Source organism: Rhinolophus ferrumequinum, chromosome 12 (assembly GCF_004115265.2).
Source record: "Rhinolophus ferrumequinum isolate MPI-CBG mRhiFer1 chromosome 12, mRhiFer1_v1.p, whole genome shotgun sequence".
Taxonomy (NCBI): Eukaryota; Metazoa; Chordata; class Mammalia; order Chiroptera; family Rhinolophidae; genus Rhinolophus; species Rhinolophus ferrumequinum.
Window position 1 is genome coordinate 80996796 of NC_046295.1, and position 26558 is coordinate 81023353.

A 26558-nucleotide genomic window follows, 5' to 3' on the forward strand; every position below is an offset into this window, starting at 1 on the left:
GGGGTGGAGGGTTCCCGGGCTTCAGGGTCCAGCCAGAGCAGGGGTGTCTGCCTGAGCTGGTGCCTGGATGCGCCAGGGTCGTGCTGTCCAGTGGCCATTAGCCTCGAGTGGCTATTTAAGCTTAGTTTTAAATGAATTAAAATGAAACATTCAGATTCTTGGCCACACCTGCCGTATTTCAAACTCTCCGTAGCTACATGGGGTCCACGGCCACTGCACTGGACACCGCGGGCGTACAGCATTTGCATAATGGGCAGCGTGGGCCCAGGGCCGTGGGTCCACACGGCACCAGCTTAGCCGAGTTCCACAGGTCCTTGGCGCTGAGCACGTCCCCCCTGCGCCCCCAAACAGGCTGCAGTGGGCCCGACTCTGGCTGGCTCTGGACAGAGCATCTGGACCACTCCAGGGTGCAGGGTTTCCACGGGGCCATTTTGGGCAGACCAGTCTTCCTGGCTAAGGATGGTCCCTCCTGCTGTGGAAAGTCGGGCCTCCTTGCCCCACCCCCACCCCTGCAAAGTGTCAGTACTGCCTCATTGTGACCACCAGAAATACCTCCGTGGGACTCAGACCCTCCCGTGGGGACAGACACTCTTCACCTCCCCCAATTGTCAAAGGATGGCTTAGTCCCCGGCCCCCACTCCTCCATCCTGTTGTGCAGATGGAGAAACTGATCCAGGGTTTCCTTCCCCTGCTCTATTACAGCCAAAAGTAAAGCTTCTCGTTATAGCAGTGTACCCCCTGTTAGTCCCTTTCTACTACGCACCCTGAGCCTGGTGGGGCCATGGCCCTTCTAACGTGCACTGAAACTATGAACAGTGACCCTGGGACACGCACGGCCCTGTTTTCTCGTCTCTCTCATCTCCTCTCCCCGTACTCCACCCACCTCACCCACATACTCCACGTTTCCTGTATTTTCAGGGAGTTCTTGGATGGAAGGCAGCACACTGTGTCCAGTGAAGCCCAAACCAGAAACTGTTTTCATGGAAAAGTCCTAATAGTGACTTGGGGAGCCTTCACTAGAAGATTCTAGACTTAGAACTGTGCTTCTGAACGTCAGTGGGGCTGGATCATGGCCCCGATGTAAGTGGGTCTAGAAGCTGCCCTGAAGCACATTTGCTCATAAACAGGTTTGAACCTAGGACGGGCCCAGGACCATCACAGTTGCCCCAAGCTGGCTTCACTGTCCCCTAGTTCCTCTGGTCCTGGCTTTTACTCTCCCCAGCCCCTCTCCTTCGTCCGGTCTGAAATACTTATTACACAGGAAAGAAAGGCACACAGTTGGTAGGTGGCCGTGAGGGCTGAATAGATCAGGAGAGGGAGACCGGGTGTGTGAGGTGGCCGTCAGAGACAGCCTCGCTAAGAAAGTGACATTAGTTAAAATCCTGAAGAAGGTAGGGGAGTGAGCCCCCTGGGAATCTGGGGGAGGGCCTTCTGGCAGAGGAACAGCCGTGCAAAGGCCCTGAGGTGGGGTGAGTTTGAGGAACGGGGAGGAGGCCAGCATGGCTGAGCAGAGTGGGGGAGAGGAGGAAAAGTAGGAGCAGTAACCACGGGTGAGGTGTGACACATGAGAGAAGAGAGGGACAGCCTCACACAGCCTTCCTTCCACCCAGGACTCCCCAAAGCACTCAGCTAGCGGCCTAGAGGCACCAGTTCCCACCAGCACCGTGGGCACACTGCGTCCTCCCACCCCTTGATCTGCGCCAGGAGACATTAGCTTCTGTTCGCGACCTTCCCCCTCTGCCCCCTCCCCAGTCAGAAAGCAGAGCTGTGCCTTCCGCATCTGAGAGGAGATGTGCCCGCTGTTCTGGAGGGGAAGGAGGCGGGTATCTAGGGTCCCCTGGTGGCAGTTGCCAGGAGATGCCTCCAGTGCCCCGAGTGGGCTGGGGCAGTCACCCCCAGGCCACCTGTCTCCTGGCCCACGGGCAGGAGGGGTTCTGTGAGTCTGCTGGCATTTAGAGGGTTAGCAGGTTAGTTTGCAGGGGGAGCCTTGGGCTTTAAGCCTTTGATTTGGGGGAGATTGAAGAATAAAGCTGAGAAGGGAATAAAGGCAGAACCAGAAAGGCTCATGTTGGGCTGTTCTGGGGCTTTCCAGCACTGCCACGAGCCCCTCCCCATCAGGAGCCTGTCATTAGGTGCAGGCAGGAAATTAGGCTGACCCCTGGCAGACCGTCCTTCCCAGGGCAGGCAGCGCGCTGGCTATTGCATGTCAGGGTATGCCGAGGCCCCTGGCACCCAGCTCGCACAGCCATGCCCTCCTCGCCCCCAGCACACGGGGTGCCATTCTCTCCCTCACGCACCTGGGAGGGGACCCTCGCTTGGAGGAGAGGGCCCTGCCAGGGTCCCCGGGCTCCTGCCTGGTGGGTCCTCTTCAAGCTCACTTCTGGGCGACCGAGAGCCAGATGGCTCAGTTGCTTACATCCCCAATCGTGACCTGGGTAGGACGGTGCTGTCATTGTCAAGCCCTCTGGCCTCTTCGTGCCTTGTCCCATAAGGATGAGATGGGTGTTCAGGCCGCACCCAGGCTGGACAGTGCTTCTGTGGGGGCAGGGAGGTCCTTGGCAGGCAGAAGCCCACTGGGAGCATCCCCAAGATGAAGCAGAGGGAGCACAAGGGCTGTGCCCCCCACTTCCCCTTGGCAGATAAAGTGGTTGAAGCCCAGGAGACACCACCCAGGTCACATGGCCGGGCAGGCCCACCCCAGGACCTTAGCACATGACAGGCTCCTTGTCCACAATCACTAGTGCCTCTCTTTTGTCAGATTCTTTCGTTGCTACTTTCATCAGCTACACTGGAGGGAGGAGTGCCCCATGCCAGCTGTTGCCTGTGAGGCCTCAGAGAAGTAGGGGAACTGGGAGTCACTTGGGCTTTCCACTGCCAGGGGCCACAGGTCCTCAGAGGGAGATGGGCGCCTAGTCCCTGCCGGTCATGTTTCTTCTCTGTTCACCACTTGGAGACCAGAGGCCGGGTGCTGGCCTCGCTCTGATGCAAACACAGTGCTGGGTGCAGGGATCTGAGACTGCTGTGGTCTCTAACGGCCCAGTGCAGAAAGCCTTGGCTGCATGTGCAGGCTGACGGACGGGAGCTAGCGGGAGAGTTGGGGAACAAGGGGCCTGGCCACCTGCCGTCTGCAGGGCACCACTTTGCCCCGAGCTCCAGGCACTGCTGAGGACACCGGAGACTCCTTTCTCCTGTTGACTTCCAGCCACTCTCAGCCCAAATCCTGGCATGATGCTCATTTTGTCCAGAAAAAAACTGCAAAACTAGATAATGGCAACAGGTGTCTCTAGATCCGGAGTGAGGAAGGACTGACCCAGGGTCGCTGGAGGGACGAGCTCAGAGGGAGGGTGCTGCGGGGTGGTCCAGCGTGCAGGCGTGGGGCAGGGCACGGACTGGACCTTCCTGCGGCCGTGGGAGGGGCAGGCGAGCGTGGGAGGCAGCCCGGGAAGGCCTCTCCCGTGATCCCGGGTGCTCTCCAGAAGGTCCAGGGCGGGCCCCCCCAGGAGCAAAGCATGCGCAAGTCTGTTTCTGAGGAAGGAGCTGGACTGGAACCTGGATTTGACCTCCTCAGCCCCCTCCCAGGACAGGCTGTGGAACGAACACGTGCACGGGCCCAATCCAGGGGCGTGTGGTCAACCAGGGCCTAGAGAAGCAGGCCAGGCCGTCTGGAAGCCGGCTCCCCCTCTCCTCCTCTGGCCCCTCGGTGCTAGAACCAGGCCTGAGGTGAGCAGGGGGGCTGCAGTGTTCCTTCGCCTGAGCCCCCGGAAAGCCAGAGGCCCCCGCCCCCCAGCCCCAGCCTGTGGTCTGGCAGAGGGGCAAAGGCCACCTGCAATCCAAACACTTTCCGTGGCTTTGACTTTATTTGCCTGACCTGTTGCAGCTCAGCCAGGAGCGGGGCTGCGTGGTGTGGAGTCTCTGCGAGCCACCAGGGCCTGCACCCCTGGGCACGAGGGGTACAGCTCTGTTGGGCTGCCTGGCACCTGGGAACGAAATCCTGCCAGGGAGAGGTGAGGGGGGACCTGGGCATGAGGGTGGGTCGGCCAGGCAGGGAGCAGGGTCACATGACAGAAGAAGAGTTCTGAAGGCCCAGCCAAGGGGAGCAGGTGAGTTACCCCCTTTTAAGGCCCTGTGCAAGGTCCTTCCCCCAGCAGCCGGAAGAGAAGGGAGACCAGGACAGAAGCATGTCTTAATCACTCGGCAAGCACGGAGGCCACCCAGGCAGGCGTATTCTGTCCGGTTCTTACTCTGACCTGGACATGAATGGGCTCCCGGGGAAACTGAGGCAGGAGATGGCATTTCTGCATGGCTGAGGGAGGGCACTGAGACCTTCCCACCCCCCGCTTCTGCTCACCAATTTCACGGGCTGGTGACTCTCAGATGGCTTTCCCGTGTAAAGAACTGAGAGGTCAAGGTAGGGAGGTTTCTTTCTAGATTTCCTCCCTCCTGGGAGACAAGAGCGTCCTGCCAAATGGCCTTGCTGACAGGGCTGGTGCCAATCCAGCCATGTGTTCTATGCCTCTAACACTGGGCCCAAGGCAGACATTACTAGTCAATCCCACTCTGTCCCCGGTTCCGGAGGCACCTCGCAGCTCTCCGATGCTCAGAATAGCAGGTGACACCTCTCTGCTCCCTGCTTTTACGCTGGGCCTCTTAATGTTTACTCAGCACCTTGTAAGAAGCTTATTGTGGTCCCTGAGCCCAAGACGTTATAGGTCTGTTTTTTGGGGGGTGGGGGTGGACTAGAGACCACCCTTTGGTCAGTGACCACAGGACGGGTCCTCTGGGTCCTCTCTCCACTCTCTCTGTCCATATCTGTTTGGGGGTTAGCAGGCCTGGACTGAAGGCAGGGGAATCCAAGTTCTGGCTGGGGTCCGGGTCCTGCAGCCCAGGGCAGGATGGCTCCGTGGCAATCAGTGGTGGGGGGTGGGGCGGGTCACTGGCTTCCTGAGCAGCTGAGGCCCGGCCCACGACCCCATCAATAGATTCCCTTCACCCTCTTGTTGTCAGGGTCAAAAGGAGATTTCAGATGAACCCGAGCAGGGTAGGTCACCCCCATCCTCTCCAGGGCGTAGTCCCCACTCTTCACGAAGTCCGCGGAGACCTAGGAGCAGAAGAGGAGGACGTGGTCACTTGTGACTTCTTTGTAGGAGCTGAGCTCACACCTACCTGCTTCTCAGGACCGGGGCTCGGCGTCACTTCCTCCCCTGTGGGTAAACCCATCATTGAGCCAAAGTTCCCTTTGCTGAACCGAGGAGCTACCTGAACAGACAGAGTCTGTGTCCCTGTGCCTTGGATTTGAGCACCTGGGTCCAGCAGAGCCCAGACCTGGTAGCAATTACACTCAGGGCTGAGCCCCAGGGAGGGCGTCTGAGGGCTCTTCTCCGGGAAGTAGAGGACCCCTCTTTCCTGGCAACTCAGGACCGGGTGAAAAATAATGAAAAACAAACGAGGCTTTTTCTGTGACTGTAGTGTTAGAAGGGGGGGGACTTTTAAGCCCGACCTCAGAGCCTGATGAGCAAGGGTGGGGCTCAAAGCTCCACGTGCCCCCAGGGGTACAGGCCGCTGGTGCCTAAAGCAGTGGGTAACCCAGACTGGCATGTGGTCCTTATTAATAAACACGCCGGATGCCCCAAATTCTGCTCCGACCCCCAAAACCTTTCCCTTCAAGGGGCGTGTTCCCAATTTTATGAAGGAATCTTGGCTCTCCCACTACGTGTTGGTAAACGTTTAACAACGGGCTCTCCAAGGAGGCTGGGGGTCCTGAAGCAGCGTTTGCCCATGTCTGTGGTGTAAATACTCCGGGGTCCCGATGGTGGAGGTGGGCAGAGATGGACAGCCGACCCTCACAAGCCAGCCTGAGCCGCCGCGGCCTCCGCTGTTCATCCTGGGGTATTTGTCTGGGTAACGTGTCAGCTTTCCTTCCTCGACGGGTTAATTATACACCAATCCCCAGTTGGATAGAAAGGGCAAGGACTGCTGCTCTGTGAAAGAGGTGACTGGGCCTGCACCCCCCACCCCAGCATGGGGTGGACACAGAGCTTTGGCTGGAACCCAGGGGTCTGTATCAGGCTGTGTCAGGGAAGGCCCTCTGTCACCGCCTGATGCTGCCACCGGCCATGGCAGCTCGTCATCACAACTGCTGCTTAAGTCCCCACCCTGAGTGGGCACCTGTGAGGCAGCCCTCCCTTTACAGCCGAGAAAACTTGAGGCCCAGAGAGAAGCCCTTGTTCAAGGCCACAGCCCCAAGGCTGTTGGTGCCGTCTCCCAGCCGACTGCAGGGGGCAGCCTTGCTGGAGGCCCTGCTGGGAGCTGCTGCGCCCCCTCCCCGGGGGCCTACAGGCCAGGCCCAGCACATCCCCGAGTCCCTGCCTAGGTTGGTCTGACTCACTTCCACCTGCCTCCCCTTCGTTGCCTGTCCCAAGTGCCCCTCCCTCCAGAGTCTGGGGTGGGGTGGAGCTGCAGCCTAGAGCTGTCCAAGACTGTCAGGGGCTTGGGATGGAAAACTCTGGAGCCAGACCCAGCTGGGTGGGCCTCCCTTCCGGGCCTCAGTTTATCAGCTGTCATAGGGCTGGTGTGGGAGACTCAGGAGGAAAGCAGGTGAATCCGTAAAGGTGCTGGCAGTGACCATGCGCTCCTTCTCCTCCTCACGTCACAGCACCCGCCTGTCCAGCTTGAGCAGAGACCCCTCGGTGGCTGGGAGCCCCTGCAAGCCCTTACGGCCCTTTCTCTGCCCCTCCCCCACACATACGGAGGGAGGCATCTGTGCTGGGGAGGTGGAGACTATTTGGGTCTATAGATGGTTGTTTGGACAAAATGTTTAGATTTTCTCCACCTGGAGAAAATGCCATCCCTTCTGTCTCACTGCCAAGCACCCAAACTGTGCCTGTGTGTGCACGTGTGTCTATGTGTGTGCATAATGCCAAAATGTGTGCACAGGCTTGTGTGCACGCACATGTGTATACACTGATGTGTGTACACAGCTGTGTGCGTGCACAGGTATGCACACATGTGTGCCACGTGCACTGTACATGCATGGCACAATGTAGGGAGCAAGGAACCTGCCAGCCAGGAGAGAGTGTGAAGCTGTACCCTGTGCTCTGGGAGGGGCCTGCCTGGGTCCAAGCAGGAGGGGCCGTCATGCAGCCTCCAAGCTCGGGGCCTCAGCCCCGCAGCTGAAAGGACGGGACTGAATTAGAAGGCGGGTGCCTCCCCAAGTGGGATTTTCTTCAGGCCCTGAGCTGGGGGATGTAGGCTGAGTGGGAGCCAGACACCGATGGAGTGTGAGACCTCCCTGCCTGGGACTGTGGTAAGGACAGTCTGGGAGCAGCCAAGACAGGAGATCACTGCCTGTCCAGGAAGTCCGAGGCTCTGAGCCGGGAAGTGACGGCGCCATGACAGGACTGGCAGGGCAGTGAGGGCCAAGGCCAGGCAGTGCCCAGGGACCAGGAGAGCAACACCGCAGCACGTCAGCACTTCGGCTCTGAGCCCCACTCCCTGGGCCCGGCTGCCCACAGCTGGGGGACGTTCAGCAGTGACTCAGGTTCCCCATCGACTGGAGGGAAGCACAGACAGACCAGAGCCTGCCTGCAGGGCAGGGGGTGGGTGGGATGTGTGTGCAAAGCACCCAGGGAAAGCTGTTGCCCCTGAACCCGTCCGGGCCCCTATTCCCTTGGCTTTTACAGATGGGAGGTGACATCTCATACCCGTGGGCCATGGTCAAGGTGCCAGGCAGGGAGCAGGGAGGAGGGAAAGCCCAAGGCCGCGGCCGCCTCTCCAAGCCCAGAGCTGGGAGCTGGGTGGAGAGGCCTCAGGACCGGGGCCTGGGGCAGCAGACGGCGCCTCCCTCAGGCTTGGGGCAGGTGGCAGACAGTCTCCTGTGGACGCCTCGGCGTGGAGAGGTGTGGCCCTACTAATAAGCAGCTCCGCCCTCGCCCGAGGACGGGGAGGAGGGTGCAGGGGCCACCCTTCTGGGGCACCCCCTGTCGCCTCCCTCCCAGGCCGTCCAGGGCTGCCTCTGCACTTAGCCGTGATGTTCAAGTCTCTGTCCACTACCCCTGGCCCGCCCCAGTACAAGCTCCTGGGGGCCACCTGGGTCTTGCCAGCTCTGCCTGCTGGGGGAGGGGGCCATGCCTGGGGCATGTCTTGTCTGAGTGAAGAAGGAAAGGAGGAACGTGGGTCCTGGCCTCTGCCCACCCTGGAGTCCACCTAGAGCACAGGGTGGGCGGCAGCTCGAGGGTGGGGTCTCTGGCCCATGGAGCAGAGGGTGCCAGCCCAGCTCAGACCCTCCTTCTGACCAAGAGAATCCTGGAGCTCACAAAGTCAGACCCTTCCAGAAAGAAAATACAGGAACAGAAGCTCACTCTGCCCAGAGACACGGCCCCATTAGTCAGTCACCTCACTGTGCTCCCGTCCCCCTTTACCCAGCATGCTTAGAGCCTGGAGAGAAACCGGGGCTCCCCTGGCAGCACTGGGGAGTGGGACTCACCGGCCCACCGCTGGGGTCCCGGATGTAGCCGTAAGCGAGCGTCTTGTCGATGGTGAAGCCAAAGTCGGCCCTGCGGACGTGGCCCACCACGTGGCCGTTCCTCCAGATGGCCTCCAACCCGAACATGGGCACTTTCCTGGAAGAAGCAATGAGCGAGCTGGGACCCCGGAGCCCCCCACCCCAACCCCACCCCTGCGCTTTGGCCGGGCTGGGGACAGAGGGAAGTGGACCATCCCTGCTGCAGATGGTGGCTGGATGCCTGTGAATCCTACACTGAACAGAAAAGCCTGGCCAGGGTCTGCGTGCCTCCTGGTCCCGGAGCAAAACGGTCTGGGCCCCACCTGTCCAATGGGTGAGGGTGGGATGGAAGGAGGTTTTGTAAACATATCCGCGTATCCTTCAGTGTCACTCCGGTCTTACAGAGTCATGTGTACATGGGGAAACCAGCTCAGGGAGGCCACCCGTCTCACTCAGGACCCAGAGCACAGCGGCAGGAGTTCTCTGCGACTCCACAGCCGGCATCCTGCCCATGTCTGTCCTAAAGATTGGGACAGCAAGATGCAGAGCCCGCTCTGTCTGTGTCCCCAAACCATAGCTGAGCTGCTCCCAGGGAGGTGGACTGTCAGTCATACAGACAGACAGCCCGACGGGAGCAGGGAGAAGCCGTAGGACGGTGACAAACCACAGCTCTGCGCACCCGCCACTTCCCCTCCGCTTGTCACTCCTGACACTTCTTTTGAAAGCTCCAGAAATCTGGGAGAAATGGCACTGGCTCTCAGCACCCAATCAACAAAGCTGAAGCAGCCACCGTCCTGAGACTGTTGCTACTCAGATTCCTGTCCAACACATACTGTCATCTCGGTGACTCTGCCCAAATGGAATCAGGAACACCACGGGCAACAAGCTAACGCCACCACTCGGGGAAGAGTGAGGGGCCAGGTCGCCACACACAGGGGTTCTCCTTCCACCTCTGCCGTGTGGCTGGCATTAGCCACTGGTCCCTTGGTACCCACGGTCTCCAACTATAAGCGGGGATGGTGGCCCCAGCCTGGCCCTTCCCCCCGCGTCCCCCTATCCCTGACATGGGGAGGATTTTATTGGAACACAGTGGGAGGTTACAGCACCGCGGTTGGTGACTAGGAGCAAGCTCCAGGCAGGGCTCACCCTCCTCGGCCCGAGGCCTGAGCGGTGGCTTGGCAGAGTCTCTCTCTTTTAAAATGTGCATTGGAGAGGGCACGTCCTGTCCACGTCCCCATGGGCCCTGCTGACCCTACCCTTCCAGACGTATTAGGACCACAGGACACTCACTCGTCCACGGTGAAGCACACCAGGCGCCGCTGGAGGCCTGCAGCCCGCTGCTTCTCTAGGGCCTCGCGCCCCAGGAAGGGGGTGGTGGACTTGAGCTTGCAGGTGAAGGCCAAGCCTGCCTCCAGAGGGCTGTCGTCTGCCCGCAGGTCTGCGTGCCAGTGCCGATAGCCTGTGCGGAGGGGGAGACCACAGGCTCAGTGCCCCCCGGACCAGATGCCCCATCCGCATTCCAGCCTCCAAACCACGGGCTGGGGTGTTGGGGAGGGGGCTTGTGAAGGGGCCCCGGCAGACTCCCTCAGGGACACTAGGCACTAAATCCAAGCCCAGCTCTGGCCCCTGTCCCCACACCACTGGGCCAGCACCCCCCACCCCACCCCACTGATGTAGGTGTCACTCACCAGTGCCGCCCGGACTCTGTACTCACCTTTCTCAATGCTCAGGGAGTCGATGGCCCGGTAACCTGCGTTAACAAGGCCGTGCTTGGCCCCTGCTGTCATCACGGCCTGGTACACGGGCACGCAGGAGAGCCTCGGGATGTGCAGCTCCCAGCCCAGCTCCCCCACGAAGGACAGCCGAATGGCCCGGACCTGGGGGGACAGTCACAGCTCACACATGGGCTGGGGTCAGACGACTGAGGTCCAGGCCCAGCGGCCACTTACTGGAGGACAGTTCCTGCTGTCATCGTTATTATTACATTATTAGCTGGTCCAGGGCCCAGACCAGCTCCTCACCAAAAAGTGGGGTCTCCCAAGGAGAGTTCCCAGGAGCATTCTGGAATCCTTAAGGGGAGAAGGGGTGTCCACGTTGATAGCGGGGAAAGCGGACACCAGTTCCCAGGCCTCAGCCCTTCTTCTAAGTGACTGACTGCCCTGAGGACTGCAGTCAGTGACTGACCACACACTGGGATGCTTCAAACAACAGAAATGGATTCCCTCCCAGCTATGGAGGCTTGAAGTCCAAAATGAAGGTGTCAGCCAGCCTTGCTCCCTCCAGAGGCTCTAGGGGAAAATCCTTCCGGCCTCTCCCAGCCTCTGGGGGCCCCAAGTACTCCACGTCACCCCAGTCTCCATTTCCATCATCACATGGCCTCCCCTCTGTGTCTGTCCTTTCATCTCTTATCAGGACACTTATCATTGGATGTAGTAGCAGTAGTACCCACGCCAATCCTGGATGATTTCACCTCAGGATCTTTACCTAATTACATCTGCAAAGACCCTATTTCCAAATAAGGTCCCATTCACAGTCCCCGGGGCAGGCCATGGACATCTGTTTTAGGAGGCCACCATCCGATCACTGCAGTGACCTTGGACCAGCCTCTTGACCCTGTATAGCCTCCATTTCCTTGTCTGTAATAGGGTCCGGGGCCCTGGCTCCATCTGCTTTAAGCTCTGAGATGCGTCCGTGAGGGAGTGGATGGGAAGTCAGTGGCACGGCTCGCAAATCACAATGGCTGCACTTAGTGGGCTCAGGGGCATTGAGAGGGGACACAGCTGAGCACTGATCGTGACACCCACCCCCACCCCAGCCTGCTCAGCCTAGGCCAGGTGCTGGGGTCAGGAGATACACACAGCTTCTGCCCTCCTGGACTCAAGTATTTGAAGGACTCATCCAGAAGCACCAGCCAGTTCTCTGACAACCATGCTCTAGGTGGCCAGAGTGCAGGAAGGACGAACTCTGCCTGGGAGGGTCGGACCCGGCTGGAAGGTTGGGCAGAGTTTGTCACTGCAGACAGGCCTGCCAGGAAGGGCAGGTGCAAAGGCGAAGAGCTGGGCAGGCATGTAGTGGGGACAGGTGGGGCTGCAAGAACCTTGCCATCCGTGTTTGAACATTTGACTGGGAAAGCCACTTGTGTAAGAGCTGGTTCCCAGAGGCCCAGAAAGGGACTGTGGCCCCCAAACCCCATGGGAATGCCAGTGCCGTTCACAGAGCTCTGCATGCACCGTACGTCATCAAACACCTTCTCGGCGCCACGTGGTGGTGGAAGCCACCATAAATACAACCCAGTGATGGTACAGAAACAGAGACTCTGGGGCACCACGCTGGCCCAGCACACGCGGCTCTGACGGGGACAGCTGATCTGGGCATGTGTGTCCCTTACACCTGTGTACCAGGCGCAGCTGCATGGGGTCCACCACCAGCGTGGGTGACTGCTCAGGAGCATGTCACTTTTCCTGCACATTGGGGTGGTTGCATGTAATTTACACACTCAGCAACTGGTGTCTGCTTCCAGGCCTAAGGCAAATCCTCGAATCCGCAGCGTCCCCGTGGGTAAGGCCTGACTGCTCCGCCCTGCGACCATCCAGCTCACAGGGACATTGAGAGCACGCCCAGTCACAGAGCTCACAGAGCTCCAGGAGCTGATCCCATCACTGCTCGGAGCAGAAAGGTCTGTCAGGTGCAGCTCCCGCCAGGATAATACCTGCACAGAAGGAGGGTGAAGGCCACGCTCCCGTCCACAGAACCAGCCCCTTGTAAATCTAACACTAATCACACTACACCGAGGGGCTGGATTCTGAAAGCTTTTAAAACAGCGCAAATGTGCTCTGAGTTGCCATTTGCCTTGGCCTCTTAAAAAAACTCAAAATTGACACAGAAAATGTACTGTTGACATTTCCCCGCTCCCCTGGTGCAAGCCAGAGGCCCCTGACAAAGATTGCCTTGTCAACGGGGTTCTAATTTTAGACAGCCTACTGAGGAGCTTGGAGCTCAAGGCTAATCTCATTTCGAAACAGAAAAATCCTTTTTAAAGCTCACCGTTAATAGCCTCAGGATTGAGGATTCGAGTCAGATGCACGTACCCCCAGCTAAGTGAGACGGTCAGGCACTCGGGCTCCGTGTATTCATGGGTGGATGAAGCCCCTTCCCCAGCTCCCAGAAGCCCGGCGCAGTGGGGGCTGCTGCATCTGACTCTCCACTGTGCCCCATGCATCGGCGCTGCCCAGAGAGGGGCTAAATACAGGCTTCCTTAACGAAGGAGGAGAAAACAGGAGCAGGTGGACCTCTGCTTCCCAGAAAAGTGAGGGACAGAGTTAGGGGCATTCCAGGTGCCTTTCTAAGCTCACAGAATCACTGGTTCTCGGGATATCTTGCATGTTTCTCCACTGAAGCGGTGGAGATGGGGAAGTCCTCACTTCTTCTGAGCGGGGACACATAATGAAGGGAAAAGGCCTAGCATGAGGACATCTGGAACACGGGCTCTGGGTCAGCCAGACCTGGGAGCAAACAGCAGCACCAGAACCTTCCAGCTACCTACACGAGTCGGCCTCTCCTGGCCTCAGTGTTCCCACCTGATAAATGGGGCGAGGCCAGTGCTGTGAGCACCAACTTCACGGGAAGCATGATGCCCAGTATGCATCCATCTGCCAGTAATGTGGGCTTGGATGAACTGGAAAAGCAAGCCCCCAGCAAACCCCTTGCGAAACAGAGCCCTGCATTCTTACGGGAACCACAGGCAGTGGATGGAGCCACAGAATCGTGGAAGGTCCTCAGGAAGGACTTACACCAGGTTTTGTTTAAACCCTTTTCTCACCCTAAGGACTCCCCCAGAGACTGTTGGAACTAATAATCAAATTCAGCAAGTTTGCAGGATACGAAATCAACACACAAAAATCAGTTGTGTTTCTATACCCCAACAATGAACAATCCAAAAAGAAAATTAAAAAAACAATCCCGTTTACAATAACATCAAAAAGGATAAAATACTTAGGAGTAAACCCACCGTGGAGGTGAAAGATTTGTACCATGAAGACTACAAAACATTGGTAAATGAAATGAAAGTCACAAATAAATGGAAAGATATCCCACGTTCATGGATTGGAAGACTTAATATCATTAAGATATCAATACTACTCAAAGCTACCTACAGATTTAATACGATCCGTATCAAAATCCCAATGGCATTTTTTGAAGAAATAGAAAAACCCATCCTAAACTTCATATAGAAACTCAAGGGACTTCCAATAGCCAAAACAATCGTGAGAATGAAGAACACGCTGGAGAACTCACACATCTTAATTTCAAACTCACTACAAAGCTACAGTAATCAAAACAGTGTGGTAATGGCCTAAAGTCAGATAAACCAATAGAAAAGAAAAGAGAGTCGAGAAATAAACCCATGTGTATATGGTCAAGTGACCTTCAACAAGGCTGCCAAGACCACACAATGGAGAAAGGACAGGCTCTTCAACCACTAGTGTTGGGAAACTGAATATCCACAAAAGAATGAAGCTGGACCCTTATATTACACTACATACAAACACTAATGGATTAAAGACCTAAATGTAAAACTATACAACTCCTAGAAGAAAACATCGGGGAAAAGCTTGATGACATTTGACTTGGCAATGATCTCTTAGATATGACACCAAAGGCATAGATAACAAAAGCAAAAATATGCTAATGGGACTACATTAAATGTAAAAACTTCTGTGCCTCCAAGGATACAATCAACAGTGAAAAGGCAACCTGCAGAATGGGAGAAAATACTTACAAATCACATATTCAATATGGGCTTAATATCCAGAACATATAAAGAACTGCTACAATTCAACAACAACAAAAATAACCTGATTAAGAAATGAGTAAAGGAGTTGAATGGATATTTCTTCAAATTTGATATTTAAATGACCAACACGCATATGAAAAGATGCTCAACATCACTAATCATTAGAGAAATGCAAATCAAAACCACAATGAGATATAACCTCATCCCTATTAAGATGGCTCCTATTAAAAAACAAAACAAAACAGAAAATAACCAGTGTTGGCGAGCACGTGGAGAAATTAGAAAACTTGGGCACAGTTGGTAGAGATATAAAATGGTGCATCAGTATGGCAGTTCTTTGAAATATTAAAAATAGAATTACCGTATGTCCAGCAATTCTCCTTCTGGGTATGTATCCAAAAGAGTTGAAAACAAGATCTCGAACTGATATTTGCACACCCATATTCACAGCAGCCTTATTCACAATGGTCAAGAGGTGGAAATGAACCAGGTGTCCCTCCACAGATGATGCATAAACAAAATGTGGTCCATTCGCACACACAATGGAATATTATTCAGCCATTAATAGGAAGGAAATCCTGACATATACCACAAGAGGGATGAACCTTGAGAACATTATGCTGAGGGAAATAAGCCAGTCCCAAGAAAAGACAAATCCTATATGATTCCACTTGTAGGAGGTATCTAAAGCAGTCAAATTCATTGACACAGGGAGTAGAAGGAATGACGGTTACCAGGAGCCAGGGGGACGGGAGGAATGGCAGTTGTTTAATGAACGAGTGTCAGTTCTGCAGGATAAAACATTTGTGGAGCTCTGTTGAGAAACAACGTGAATGTGCTTAACACGATCGAACCATGAGCTTTAAAAGGGTTAAGATGATAAGACAAAACAAAACACCCTTTTCTCCATGGATGGCACCCACATCCCAAAGGGACTGAGTGACTCATACTTTCCTGATGTTCTGGGTACCGAGAATGAGGGAGAGAAGAAGTGGACTCAGAACAGGACCACACCACACACAGTGCCCTGCACTAACCCCCTTGAATATTTTTGGGTGGGAGGGGATATGCTCAGGTTTCAGTACAATGGGGACTTAGGGGCTTGATTCCATGCTTGGTGCATCACTGAACTTCCCGCCAACTTTCCTTGGAGATGACTCGAGTCCAAAGAGGTGCTGGGCCCCGCCTCAGCTTTCATCAAAGGCCACACGGGTGCTCAGGACAGGGGAAGCCACAGCCTCCCCCCATGGGTGCTCTGGACATGTGCGTCATCAAAACAAGCCTGGAGTATACCTTTCTGGGTAAATACCAGGGGAGGGCTTGAGCAGATGTGCCCACAGATGCCCTTTTCAAATCACATTAGCTCACGGCAGTTTTACAAGTTTCCGGGGTGTTTGATTGTGTAACAGCACCCCCGACACACCAGGCACATCCACCAAACTCAGCCACCCCTTAAATAAGTGAGGATCTCAGAGATCCCGGAGGCAGGAGGTGGGCACGGATCGGAGCAGGTATAGCCCTCTGCAGAGGCCTGGGGTCCTGAACCCACAAGAGAGGGAAGAAGCAAAAGTTGGTGGTAAGTTCAGAGGATCTTCACTTTTTAAGTGATGTCCTCTGAAGGCTCAGAGGATATCTTGATTCTAAAATTGTTCAGCTGTAGGGGTGTGAGATCTCTCAGTGGTCTGGTCCAGAAAGCTAATGTGTGGTGGTAGTGATGATGGTCATGATGGTGATGACAGTGGTGATGACAATGGTGATGGTGATGGTGGTGGTGGTGATGGTGGTGATGATGGTGGTGATGGTGGTGGTGGTGGTGGTGGTGGTGGTGGTGGTGGTGATGATGGTGATGGTGGTGGTGGTGGTGATGGTGGTGGTGGTGGTGGTGGTGATGGTGGTGGTGGTGGTGATGGTGGTGGTGGTGGTGGTGATGGTGGTGGTGGTGGTGGTGGTGATGATGGTGATGGTGGTGGTGGTGGTGATGGTGGTGGTGATGGTGGTGGTGGTGGTGGTGATGGTGTTGATGACAATGGTGGTGGTGATGGTGCTGGTGGAGGTGATGGTGGTGGTGGTGTGGTGGTGGTGATGGTGATGGTGGTGGTGGTGATGGTGGTGATGACAATGGTGATGGTGCTGGTGGTGGTGGTGGTGGTGGTGGTGGTGATGGTGGTGGTGGTGATGGTGGTGGTGGTGGTGATGGTGGTGATGACAATGGTGGTGGTGATGGTGCTGGTGGTGGTGGTGGTGGTGATGGTGGTGGTGATGGTGGTGGTGATGGTGGTGGTGGTGGTGATGGTTATGACAGTGGTGATGACCATGGTGATGGTGATGTGGTGGTGATGGTGGTGATGATGGTGGTGATGGTGGTGGTGGTGGTGATGGTGATGGTTATGACAGTGGTGATGACCATGGTGATGGTGATGTGGTGGTGATGGTGGTGGTGGTGCTGGTGGTGGTGATGGTGGTAGGGATGATGAGTGGAATAAGAATAAGTAAAAGGTGTGATGCTCAAACTACACTTCACAAACTTGACCATCTCTGAGGATCTAAAAAGCCCCACAGACACTGGCCAACCCTCAGGGTTCCTCTCCCAGCCCTCATGAATGCTGGGTCCATCCGCTGGACGCTCCTTGGAGGAAAGCACACCTTCCTGGCCGGACCTGAGCTGCAGATTTCAAGTTGCTAATGATAGCTATGAATCACCCCCCCCCCAAAAAAGACCCTGCCTGTACCCACAGACAATGGCAGGGGCTGCACTCAGGCTTCCAGCACTCCCTGCAGAGAAAGGATGAAGTCTGCCTTGGAGGAAATTCTGGAATCTCTGATGCACACACCCCAGGGTCCCTCAGCACCACCGACCTCATTCAGGCCACACTTTGTCCTCACACTCACAGCAAGAAGACATCACTGTCCACCACGGGACACCTTGAATAGTGACTGCAGGTTCCTCAGCTACATCCATGGACCCTGCTCATGCCCCCACCCTGGCTCTCCAGGGCCAAGACAAATTTGCACAGATTGTACAAAGTGATTTTTAGGCGGCTGCTAAAACCCAATTGGCAAATGCAGTATCCGTGGAGGTCGGGCCTCCGGCCACAGAGCCTCTGACTGTCTGTAGAATGTGTGCGGGTGGGAGAACGTTCCACCCTGAAGTAATCGAATCCATAGTGACGACTTCACACTGTCAGGAAAAGAAATTACATTTCCTTTTGATCTGCAATTAATTTTCAGAAGAAAATCACTTTGTCACCATGTCTTATGCTGAGCTTCTAGACTGGCACCTGCCACTTTCCAGAGGGAGCCCTGTCCTCACCAAAGCCCTGGGAACACCCGTCTGCCTGGTAACCACACCAGGAGAGCACTTCCCACTGGGAACCTTGCTGGCCTTGAGGCCAACACGTGGGAGGCAAGGACATCTGGTCAGTTGGCTGCCGAGGGGACAGCTTCTCCCCGCCCCCTGTTCTTCCTCTAGGAATGCAAGGATCATGGAAGCCTGGGGCTGATCCAAGCATCTCAGAGAATTATTGCAAAACAACCACGCTGCTCAGCTGGGGACACTGCTCAGCCAGGGGCGTCGCTCAGCCAGTGTCGCCCACCCATCCGTTGGCTGTGAGTGTGGGTCCTGGTGGGCAGTGGCAGGGTCCTTCCCACCCACCCTTGGGCCTAGGCTGCGGCTCTGGGCTCGGGCCCACACCATTCCGTGCACGGGGCCCGGGAGGCTTTACCGACTACACAGGCACATACATTCCTCTCCCGCATCTGGTTGGCTGGGATCCAATTATCTCCCATAAATACTTGGCCCAGCCCGGCGCCCCAGCCCCAGTGTCTCTTCACATTGAGGGACGTGGCGTCAACAAGTGCTGAAGCCAAGACGAGACCTCATTTAGGAGAATCTGAAATCCCCCCAGATCCAGGAGAATTCAGGATGTCTGCACAGACCTATGGGATGGACTCGAGACATCGTCTAACCGTGCTGCTGCCGATGGGGAAACTAAAGCCCGGGGAGGCAGCCCCCCAGAAGACCGGGGCAGGACGAGAAGCCAGGCCTGCCAGCTCCCAGCTCTGCGAGAACTGGGTGACTTTCCGTGCTGATCCGTTCCCACCTTGAGCATGTCAGTGACCCTGCAGGACCCGCCATTTAGCCCCGATGACATTAAATCTGTGTGTTCTGAGATCGGCTGGTCTTCCTAAGGAGCAAGGCAATGTCCTCTTGGCCCTTGGCACTGGCTGTCACTGTCCCCTTCGAGGAACCTTGGGATGAACTTCTGGCTGAGACTGTGGGAAGGAAGAAGTATCTGCTGGCCAGCCCAGGGCACCTGTTCCTTTAGTCCTGACAAGGGGCCAGGAGGCAGTGGGATGGGGGATCCCGTGGGAAAAGGGGTAGGATGCTGAATGAGGCGGTGGGGCCAGTTGCGTCAGGCCCCTGGCTTGCCAATTGTCCCCCTGGGGGAGTCCTAGGGCAGAGGCCCCCTCCTGGCACAGGCACACTTCGTTCCCTAGCCCAGAGGCCCACGTCACCTGGTCGCTCCATCACCTGTCTTTCTCTCACACATCTTGCCAAGACTTGACTCTCCCTCCTACAAATGTCCCTGGGACCTTCTTCCTTTCCATGTCAGCTCTGTGGGGAGTGGCCACCACTCCCCACCCAGGCCTCTCTCCAATGCAGGCGGGGCTGTGGCTGCAGGTTCCTTCCCAATCCCCAGCCTCAACTAGTGTGTGAGCTCATGGAGGGTGGGGCCCACATCTTTCATCCCAGAGCCCCCCATCCAGCTCAGTGCCTGGCATCTGGTGGGCTCCCCGCCAACATGTTTGGCGTTCATTCCAGAGCCAGAGTGGGGATCAGGGAGGAAGCTCGGCATTGGGAAAAGATCCTTCAGTTTAGAATAAAATGCTAGAACGCACGGAGAAGCCAAACTGGCCGATTATGAGCGGAGGGTGTTTGTCTCCACAGGCCAGGGCCGCTGGGAAGCTCTCCGCTTCTGTCCCCTGACTCCCCCAAAGGCCCAGGAAAGCACTGTGCATGGGGGAGGAGACAGAAAACACCAAACGATGGGCAGGAAGCCACTGCAGAGTGACCCGGAAGGCTGGGCCCGTGTCCCTGAGACCCCTCTGTCTCTGGGTCCTTTTCTGAGGAATGTCTTAGATCAATAATCAGTCATAGAAGGAGCACCGTGCGATGACCCTGCTTCAGTTTTAAAATTCGTAGACAGGGATTAGGGAAAGAAGGACAAGGGAGGATACAGCCTTGTCCCCTCAGGGTGCAGTTAGGGGTCCGTTTACTTGTCCTCGCGTCACCAGTGCTCCCAAGATTCACGGTGAAATGCCAGCGCCCATCCTCCCTTCAGCCAGACGGCAGGCAAGCTTTGTGTTGGTATCTCCTGGGACCATCCCCTGTGCCAGGTTGAGAAAGAGGTAGTACCAGAGCGAGGTTGTACCCAGGCCAGGCGCCCTTAGCGCCACGCTACACAGTTATAGTTGGAAAGAGAGTGGTGCACACTCATTTACACAGCAGTCAAATACTTTTTGACAAAACTGGTAAGCTAGTCCTGGAGGAGACAGTGATGAAGAACCCCTGCTCATCCTACACCCCTCCCCCACCCGGCATCCCCTGGCGCCCTCACCCGTGTCTGCCCGCCTGTTACCCTGGGGAGAGATTCATCCAGAAGTCTGGCCTCTGCTTCCACCAGCCCAGCTCCTGGGCTCCGCAGGCCAAGGTGGGGCCAGACAGCCACAGGGCTGGGCCCAGGGAGGCAGCCAGGGCCCCCACCCCCCCCTCCGGGGCGGGGAGGCAGCTGGAGCCCCGCTGTCCAAGAACAAGTCCCAGGTGCCTCATTGGAGCAGCCTGGCTGAGGGTGGAAGTGTTCCCACCTGGTCCTCTCCCCCACAATCCTCTGAACCACACACGGGCTGAACAGACGCCAAGCCTCGCAGCTCAAATCAGAACCCAGTCCCATACAAGGCCGGACGCTGCATGGACCCCATGGGGACCGAAGGGTCCTGAACTGTGGTTGGGGCAGGCTGGAAGCCGCCATGACCTGGGGTCGAGCTGTGCTGCTCTCTCAAAGCGCCTACCCTCTCTGGTCCCAGCAGGCAGCTTTGCACCAAGGAGGCAGGAAGCAAGCTAGACAGAGACCCCCTCCCCCCTCCTCGGCTTCCTGCTCCCCCAGCGTGGCCTCTGGAGAGTGAAGGCAGGAGCAGAGCCAGGCCAACCCTCCCGGGCCAGTCCTCCTCAGCTCCCAGAGCTGCCTTTATCTCAGTTTCTCCCTGGCAGCCTCCTGGCCATGTCATCGCAATGTTGTTTATTTGCTAACAGGACCCAGACTTAACTGACCTCCAGACCCTCTGCGGGCCAGGCTGGCTCCCCACCAACGCCCCCTGCCACTCTCCACACCCAAACCCACAGAAAAGGGCTGTCTGTCCGCCCACCCTGTCCTTCTGGCCACATCTGCTTTATGACACGTATTTATGTGCTTTTATGTTTCAGTGGCTGGGGGGACTCGGGGAGCCCACCCAACCTCTCTGAGCTCCGTTCAGGGAATGAATCATCCTCCACGGTAACAGGGACCTGGCCGCTCTTGCTGCTGGTGAGAACAGGGCTGATCACACAGCGGTGGCTCTCCATGGGCGATTCTGTCCCCCGGGGACACTCACTCATGTCCGCGCACATTTTTGATTGTCACAACTGGGGGTGCTCCTGGCATCGAGCGGGTGGATACCAGGGATATTGCTAAACACCCTTAACACCCAGGGCGGCCCCCCCAAATATCTTCCAATATGTCAGCAGTGCCGAGTCCACGAAGCCAGTGACAGAACCTCCCGCTCTGCTGTGAGGGTCAGGGGAATGACACGCGGGTGTCTCGGGTGCCTGGTGCCCAGTGAGCCCCTGGCAACCAGTGGCTGATGTTACTCTTACCGTCTGCTCCTCCGCTCGGCCTCAGGAAGTCAGGGCGGAGGTCACAGGCCTTCATTTCCTACAAGGACACTGAGGCCCAGGAAAAGGACATGCTGACCTCGAGCTGGACTGGGACCCCTGCCCTGGGGTCTCTGAGGAAGCGGGGTCTGGTGGAGCCCTGACATTGTCCCCAGTCTCAGAAGCTTCGGGTCCTGGAACCTGGACTTCCTGGATCTGGGGGTGGGTGGGGTGCTCCTGGGGGAGTAGCAGTCCCTCCTCCTCCCATACCGAAATACCGGTGGGCGGGGGTAGGAACACATACCCAGAGGACAAGTGCCACCTCAGAGGACACGTAGACCTCCTGGAACAGCATAATTGCTCAGTTGTCCCCAGCCCTGTCATTTCCAAGGAGGCAGAAGAAGTAATGCGTCACCCTGACTTGGGGGGGGGGGGTGTGCCCTGTGCCTCTGAGGAGGGGAATGTCGTGGCGGCTGTGCAGGTGGCAAGGCTGAGGCTGCCTTCCTGGCAGAAGCTTGGGACGGGCTCCCAGTGTGCCAGGCCCCGGGGGGAGCTCAGCGAAGCCCGGCTTAGACCTGTTGTCCCTTGGAGGTCCTGCCAGCCTGAGGCCAAGACCATCTGTTCTCTACTTCACAGTGGTGGTGAATGGATTTACCCAATGACACATGGACTCCCAAATCAGAGCCCCACGTTTGTTCCCTTGCAGCATATGGCTGCCACTCACAACCCTGGGGACGGCTAGAACTCACCAGGTGCCCAGCAGCTCTCACCAGCTTGTGGGTGGAGAAAGGGAAGGCCTCATTGCTCAGGTCTGTGTCAAGCACCTCCTGGAGAATGGCCCGGCTGGGAGAGGAAATAAAGTCGTCAGTCAGTCAATCAACAAACACTTCATGAGCACTCCTGGGTGTGTGCCCTGGGCCAGAAAAGCACTGGGGACACGGCAGTGAGCAGGACAAGTCCCCGTCCTCACGAGGCAGACCAACAACAGTCATGGTATTAATGAAAGCACACCAAGACTAACACCCTCCAAACATACAGTTGGAGAAGAAAGCCCTCAGTGGAAACCATGACAAGAGCAGCAGACCCTGGGTGGAGGCCAGACCTACAGACGAGCTCTAGCAGGACTCCTTCTCCGATGGGTGAACTGACGCTCGGGGCAGTTATCTAACCATCTAATACCCCCCAATCCCACAGAGGCCAGTGTACGAGCTCCCTGAACAGGCACCCGGCGTTTCAGCTCTCCCAGCCCTTGGTGACCAGCTGTCTGGCTCTCATATTTGATGGACTGCCCGAGACCTTGCTGTGTCCATGGAAACCTTCACTTGCTGGGCACCTTGCCCCCTTGCCTCCTCCTGGCCTAGTTCACCCCTCCTGCACCTTCTGCATTCCCACACACTTCTCCTGATCCTGTTAACTCTTTGTCATCCTTCAGGTCTTGGCTCAGCTGACACCTCCAGGAAGTCCTCCCTGACTTCCTGAGTCTGGGTCAGGTGTACTCCCGCCAGGGTGCCCCACACTGGTTGTACCCTCACTAAACCAGGAGCTCCGAGCCAACAGGGCCCCTGTCCTGATGTGCCTGGCACAGAGAGGGCACTTTGTAAATAGACTAACTGAGAACAGCCTGACTTTGCACTACGGGGTGAACTCCCCCATTGGCAGGAGATGGTTCCTCACTTCTGTCCAACAGGAGTCCCCAAGCATGTTGGGGCTGCAGGTGGCACCCTAATCCCCACCCCCATGGTGCCGCGAGCTGCCCGCCCACTCAGCCTAAGGTGCCCAGCATGCTGTAGTCGGCCAAGATACTTATGTAACACTCCCCTGGGCCTCCATGTAGTGCCAGCCCGGAGAACCCAGACCCTGTCCTCACAGAGCACGTCCTGTCTGCAGCCCCAAGGTTATCTGGGGCCAGGCTGCTCCAGTGTCTTCCCCACGGGCCCAGGGTTTGAAGGGGCTCAGCAGTGCCAGAGTACCCCAGCTCCTGGCACCAACCCAGCCCATGTGAAGTGGCGAGGAAGGGCAACAGTGTGCAGGTCCTGGGAGCAGGAGGCTGGCCTTCCCGGGGGTGACAGCAGGTGGCGCTGGAGGGCATAGGCTCTAGGCCAGAGACCCAGGTTCAAATCCCAGCTCCTCTACTCACCCCCTCCCCACCCCCACCTAGCCTCACTACCCCCATCTGCTCCACAGGGACAGTGACCCCACTTCACAGCGACCTTGTAAGGAATGAGTGAGAAAACACATGCCAAGCACCTTGGTATTGGTCATTAGAACAGTGATTATAACAGTGATATTTACTTCTAGGGCACGTCCGCCAGCCACGTGCCACCACTTGAGTTTAAGCTAATTAAAATTAAAAATTCAGTCACACCAACCAAAGTTTAAGGGCTCAATGGCCACATATACTTAGTGGCTACCGTACTGGCTGGCCCACCCAATTATCAAACATTTCCAGAAAGTTCTATCGAATGGCCGGTCGTATGGCACCTCCAGGCACTCTGTGAAATGCTTCTCACATAACTCAGAAAGTGTCGCCCTAATTGGTCGGTGGTGGTGGGAACATCAGTATTCACACAAGAAACTTCGGGATATTTTTGAAAGAGAAAGGACACTTGGGAGGAGAAAAGTAAGAAATTACCCGGAGGAGGGCCATGGCAGCCATCACTCCCGCCGCCTGGAGCAGCTTACAGGGAAGCTGGATGAGCCTGGCCCGTCGCCCGGAGCGCGCCTTGATCTGTCTGTCTGGCACCCCTCCCTCCCCTGACCACCCGCCGCCCCCACACTAAAAGTCCAAAGTCACCATGGCAATGAAGCCCCAGGCTTCCCGAGCTTCGGGCCAGGACCCCCACCCCCATTCACCCTGGTGATGTGGAGGGTGGGCTCACCCAGAGCAGAAATGGACCCCACCCCCCAGGGTCGGGGCTTCCTGCACGTGGGCGCTGGGCCAGCGGTCCCTGCACTACTTCACAGTCTGGACCCGTGCCCTCTCGCTGCGGCCAGCGGTCTGCCCCTCTCCACACTCACTCCTCCACCCAGCCTTTCTCACACTCCCACCCATCGGTCCCTCAAATGACCCTTGGCAAATCCACAGGGACCACAAGTTGCCAAACCCAACAGTCAACTCTCAGTCGTCGTCGCACTTGACCCGTTGACCACGGGGACACAGCTCATCACTCCCTCCTCAAAATCCCTTCTCCACGTGCCCCTGACACACCTGCTGGCCTCCCAACCCCTGGCCCAGCACCAGAGACGCCATTACAGCCCAAGTCCAACGTGTCCGTCCTCTGCTCAGTCCCCTCACCCAGAGGAGCAGCCTCTGGACCTGCAGGCTGTCGCCTCCACACCCTCTGACCACGCCCCCTTCTACCAGCCTGCTCCCCCCACCTGGCTGCCCTTGCCCGGACACACTGGGCATCCAGGTACCACAGGGACTTTCCACCTGCTGTTTCCTCTGCTGGGACACCGCCCCTCCAGAGAGCTCCAGAGCTTGATCCCTCACTTCCCTCAGACAAATGTCCCCTGTATACACGTGGGTCTCCATGGGCAGCCTGAAGTTAAACACTTGGCAGTTAAAGCACATGACCCACTCAGATTCTATTTGTTCAGCGAGCACGTGCTGTGCATCTGTCCTGTGCCCCTGAGCGGTGCCCACAAACACGGCTACAACTCAGCCTGTGGGGAGCTCGGCCAGCCAGGGGCACAGCTGGGGAGCTGCTGGCTTGGCCAGCTCCGAGGCACCAGGGAAAATGCACCCGTGGCAGGGTCTGGGAGCACTGACTTGGGGTCCTGGCAAGACCCACAATAACAGAGATGTCACCTAGGCACAGCGTGCTTTGTCAAAGCAGAGCACTCAGCTTGGGGATAACGTGGCTGGAGGCTCACCTGCCCCGTCTCCCTCTCCCTCTGCTACCTCTCGGCAGCCTTCCCACCATTTTTCAGGAGTTCGTCCTCTCCTGCCTCTTCCCCACACGGCTCCAGTCTGGCAGCTCCGCCACCGGAGGGAGCCTCCCGCCCCAATGTGCCGGGGCTCTGTGGTCAGCGAGGGAGCGTCCACGCCAGGTGTCTTATCCCTCAGGGAGGGCAGCTGCTCAGGGTGGGGGACTTTTGGAGAGTTAGGGGGGCCCCATCCCCTCAGCCTGGCACTTACTAGCGATGTGCCCTGGACAAAGGTCTCTACCCCTCTGTGCCTGTTTCTTCACCCGATTGATGGCTATGAATACCATGTGCTGTCCCTCGTGTCCTCTACCTCCCAGTGCCTTCTCCAAAGCCCAGCCAGAGGGATCCAAAATGCACACCTGCCCAGGTGCCCCTCTGCCTAAGACCCTCCTGTGACCCCACACACAAAGCAGCATCCGAGGGCCTGCCAGGCTGTGCTTCCTCACGGATGGGAACATGGCTCAGTAAATACAGTGAACGAAGGAGTGAATGGTCCACCCCGCCGCCCCCCCCATCCAGTCATCAGAGGTGTTTAGGGAGGGGCAGGTGACTCCTCAGTGTAGGGTGTTATCCTCAGCCCAGGTAGCAGGTAGAAGCCCAGCCTGGCCCTGCCCGCTTAGAGAAGGCATACGTAATGCCTGGACTGTTTTAACCATCCGGCGACCCCTCACGGGCCCTTCTGTGACTGCTGAGTCCTCAGACGCTGATTCACTGGAAGGTACAGTCTGATTCTCCTGTTGAGGGCTTTTCTGCATGTTAGTGCTTGAAAATGATTGATTCAGCATGGCATCTCTGGAGTCACCAGATTGTCTAGTCGACTAGAACGTCCCATTCTGGTCCAGCAAGTAGTTCTGCCCACAGGTCCCAGTTGGAGGGACTAGAGTCCAGGGCCCAGGTACACCCAGGTGTGCCCAGGTGCACGGCTCCCTGCCCTCTCCTCACCTGGCTGGGCCCTGGATGCTGATCATGCCCAGGTCTTCCGAGCTGTCGATGAGCTGGCACCGGAACTTGTGATCCTGCAGCACAGTGGTGATGTGGGACCAGTTGTGCTGGGCCACAGCCCCGCCCACAGCCAGGTAGTAACCGTCCCCTGGAACAGAAGCACCAGACTTAGAGCTGGATTGCTAGACGGACGGGGAGCGAGCGGGCGGGGGGGGGGGGGGGGGGGGCGCCTGAGGCCTCCGGGTTAAGAAAACAGAGGATCTTGTCTTGAAAGTGAAGTCACAAACTGAGCGTGGTGACCCTGCCCCGGGGCCCAGGATTCTCACAGCTACAGGACAAAACGTGGGACCTTCACTGGGGGAGGGGGCCAGGGTGTGGGACCCCCTGAGACAGAACATGCCAAGGGAGCCCTTTCCTGGGTGTCTCCACTTTTCGTAAGATGCCACAGCAGCACGTCACGGGAGACACTGTGTGCCACCTCAGCC

The 26558-nt window shown here is 57.0% G+C and overlaps 1 protein-coding gene across 1 annotated transcript in view; it reads right to left on the reverse strand.

Moving 5' to 3' along the window:
- Window positions 1-3838: 3838 nt before the first annotated feature.
- SARDH (sarcosine dehydrogenase) overlaps window positions 3839-26558 on the reverse strand; it is a 60157-nt gene continuing 37437 nt past the window's right edge. Inside the window, exons 17-22 of the mRNA XM_033123792.1 lie at window positions 26074-26221; window positions 21951-22044; window positions 10215-10377; window positions 9791-9959; window positions 8483-8618; window positions 3839-5098 (exon numbers count right to left, since the gene is read on the reverse strand). Coding sequence (XP_032979683.1) covers window positions 4973-5098; window positions 8483-8618; window positions 9791-9959; window positions 10215-10377; window positions 21951-22044; window positions 26074-26221 — 836 coding nt within the window. The 3' untranslated portion in view covers window positions 3839-4972. The remainder of the gene's footprint in view (window positions 5099-8482; window positions 8619-9790; window positions 9960-10214; window positions 10378-21950; window positions 22045-26073; window positions 26222-26558) is intronic.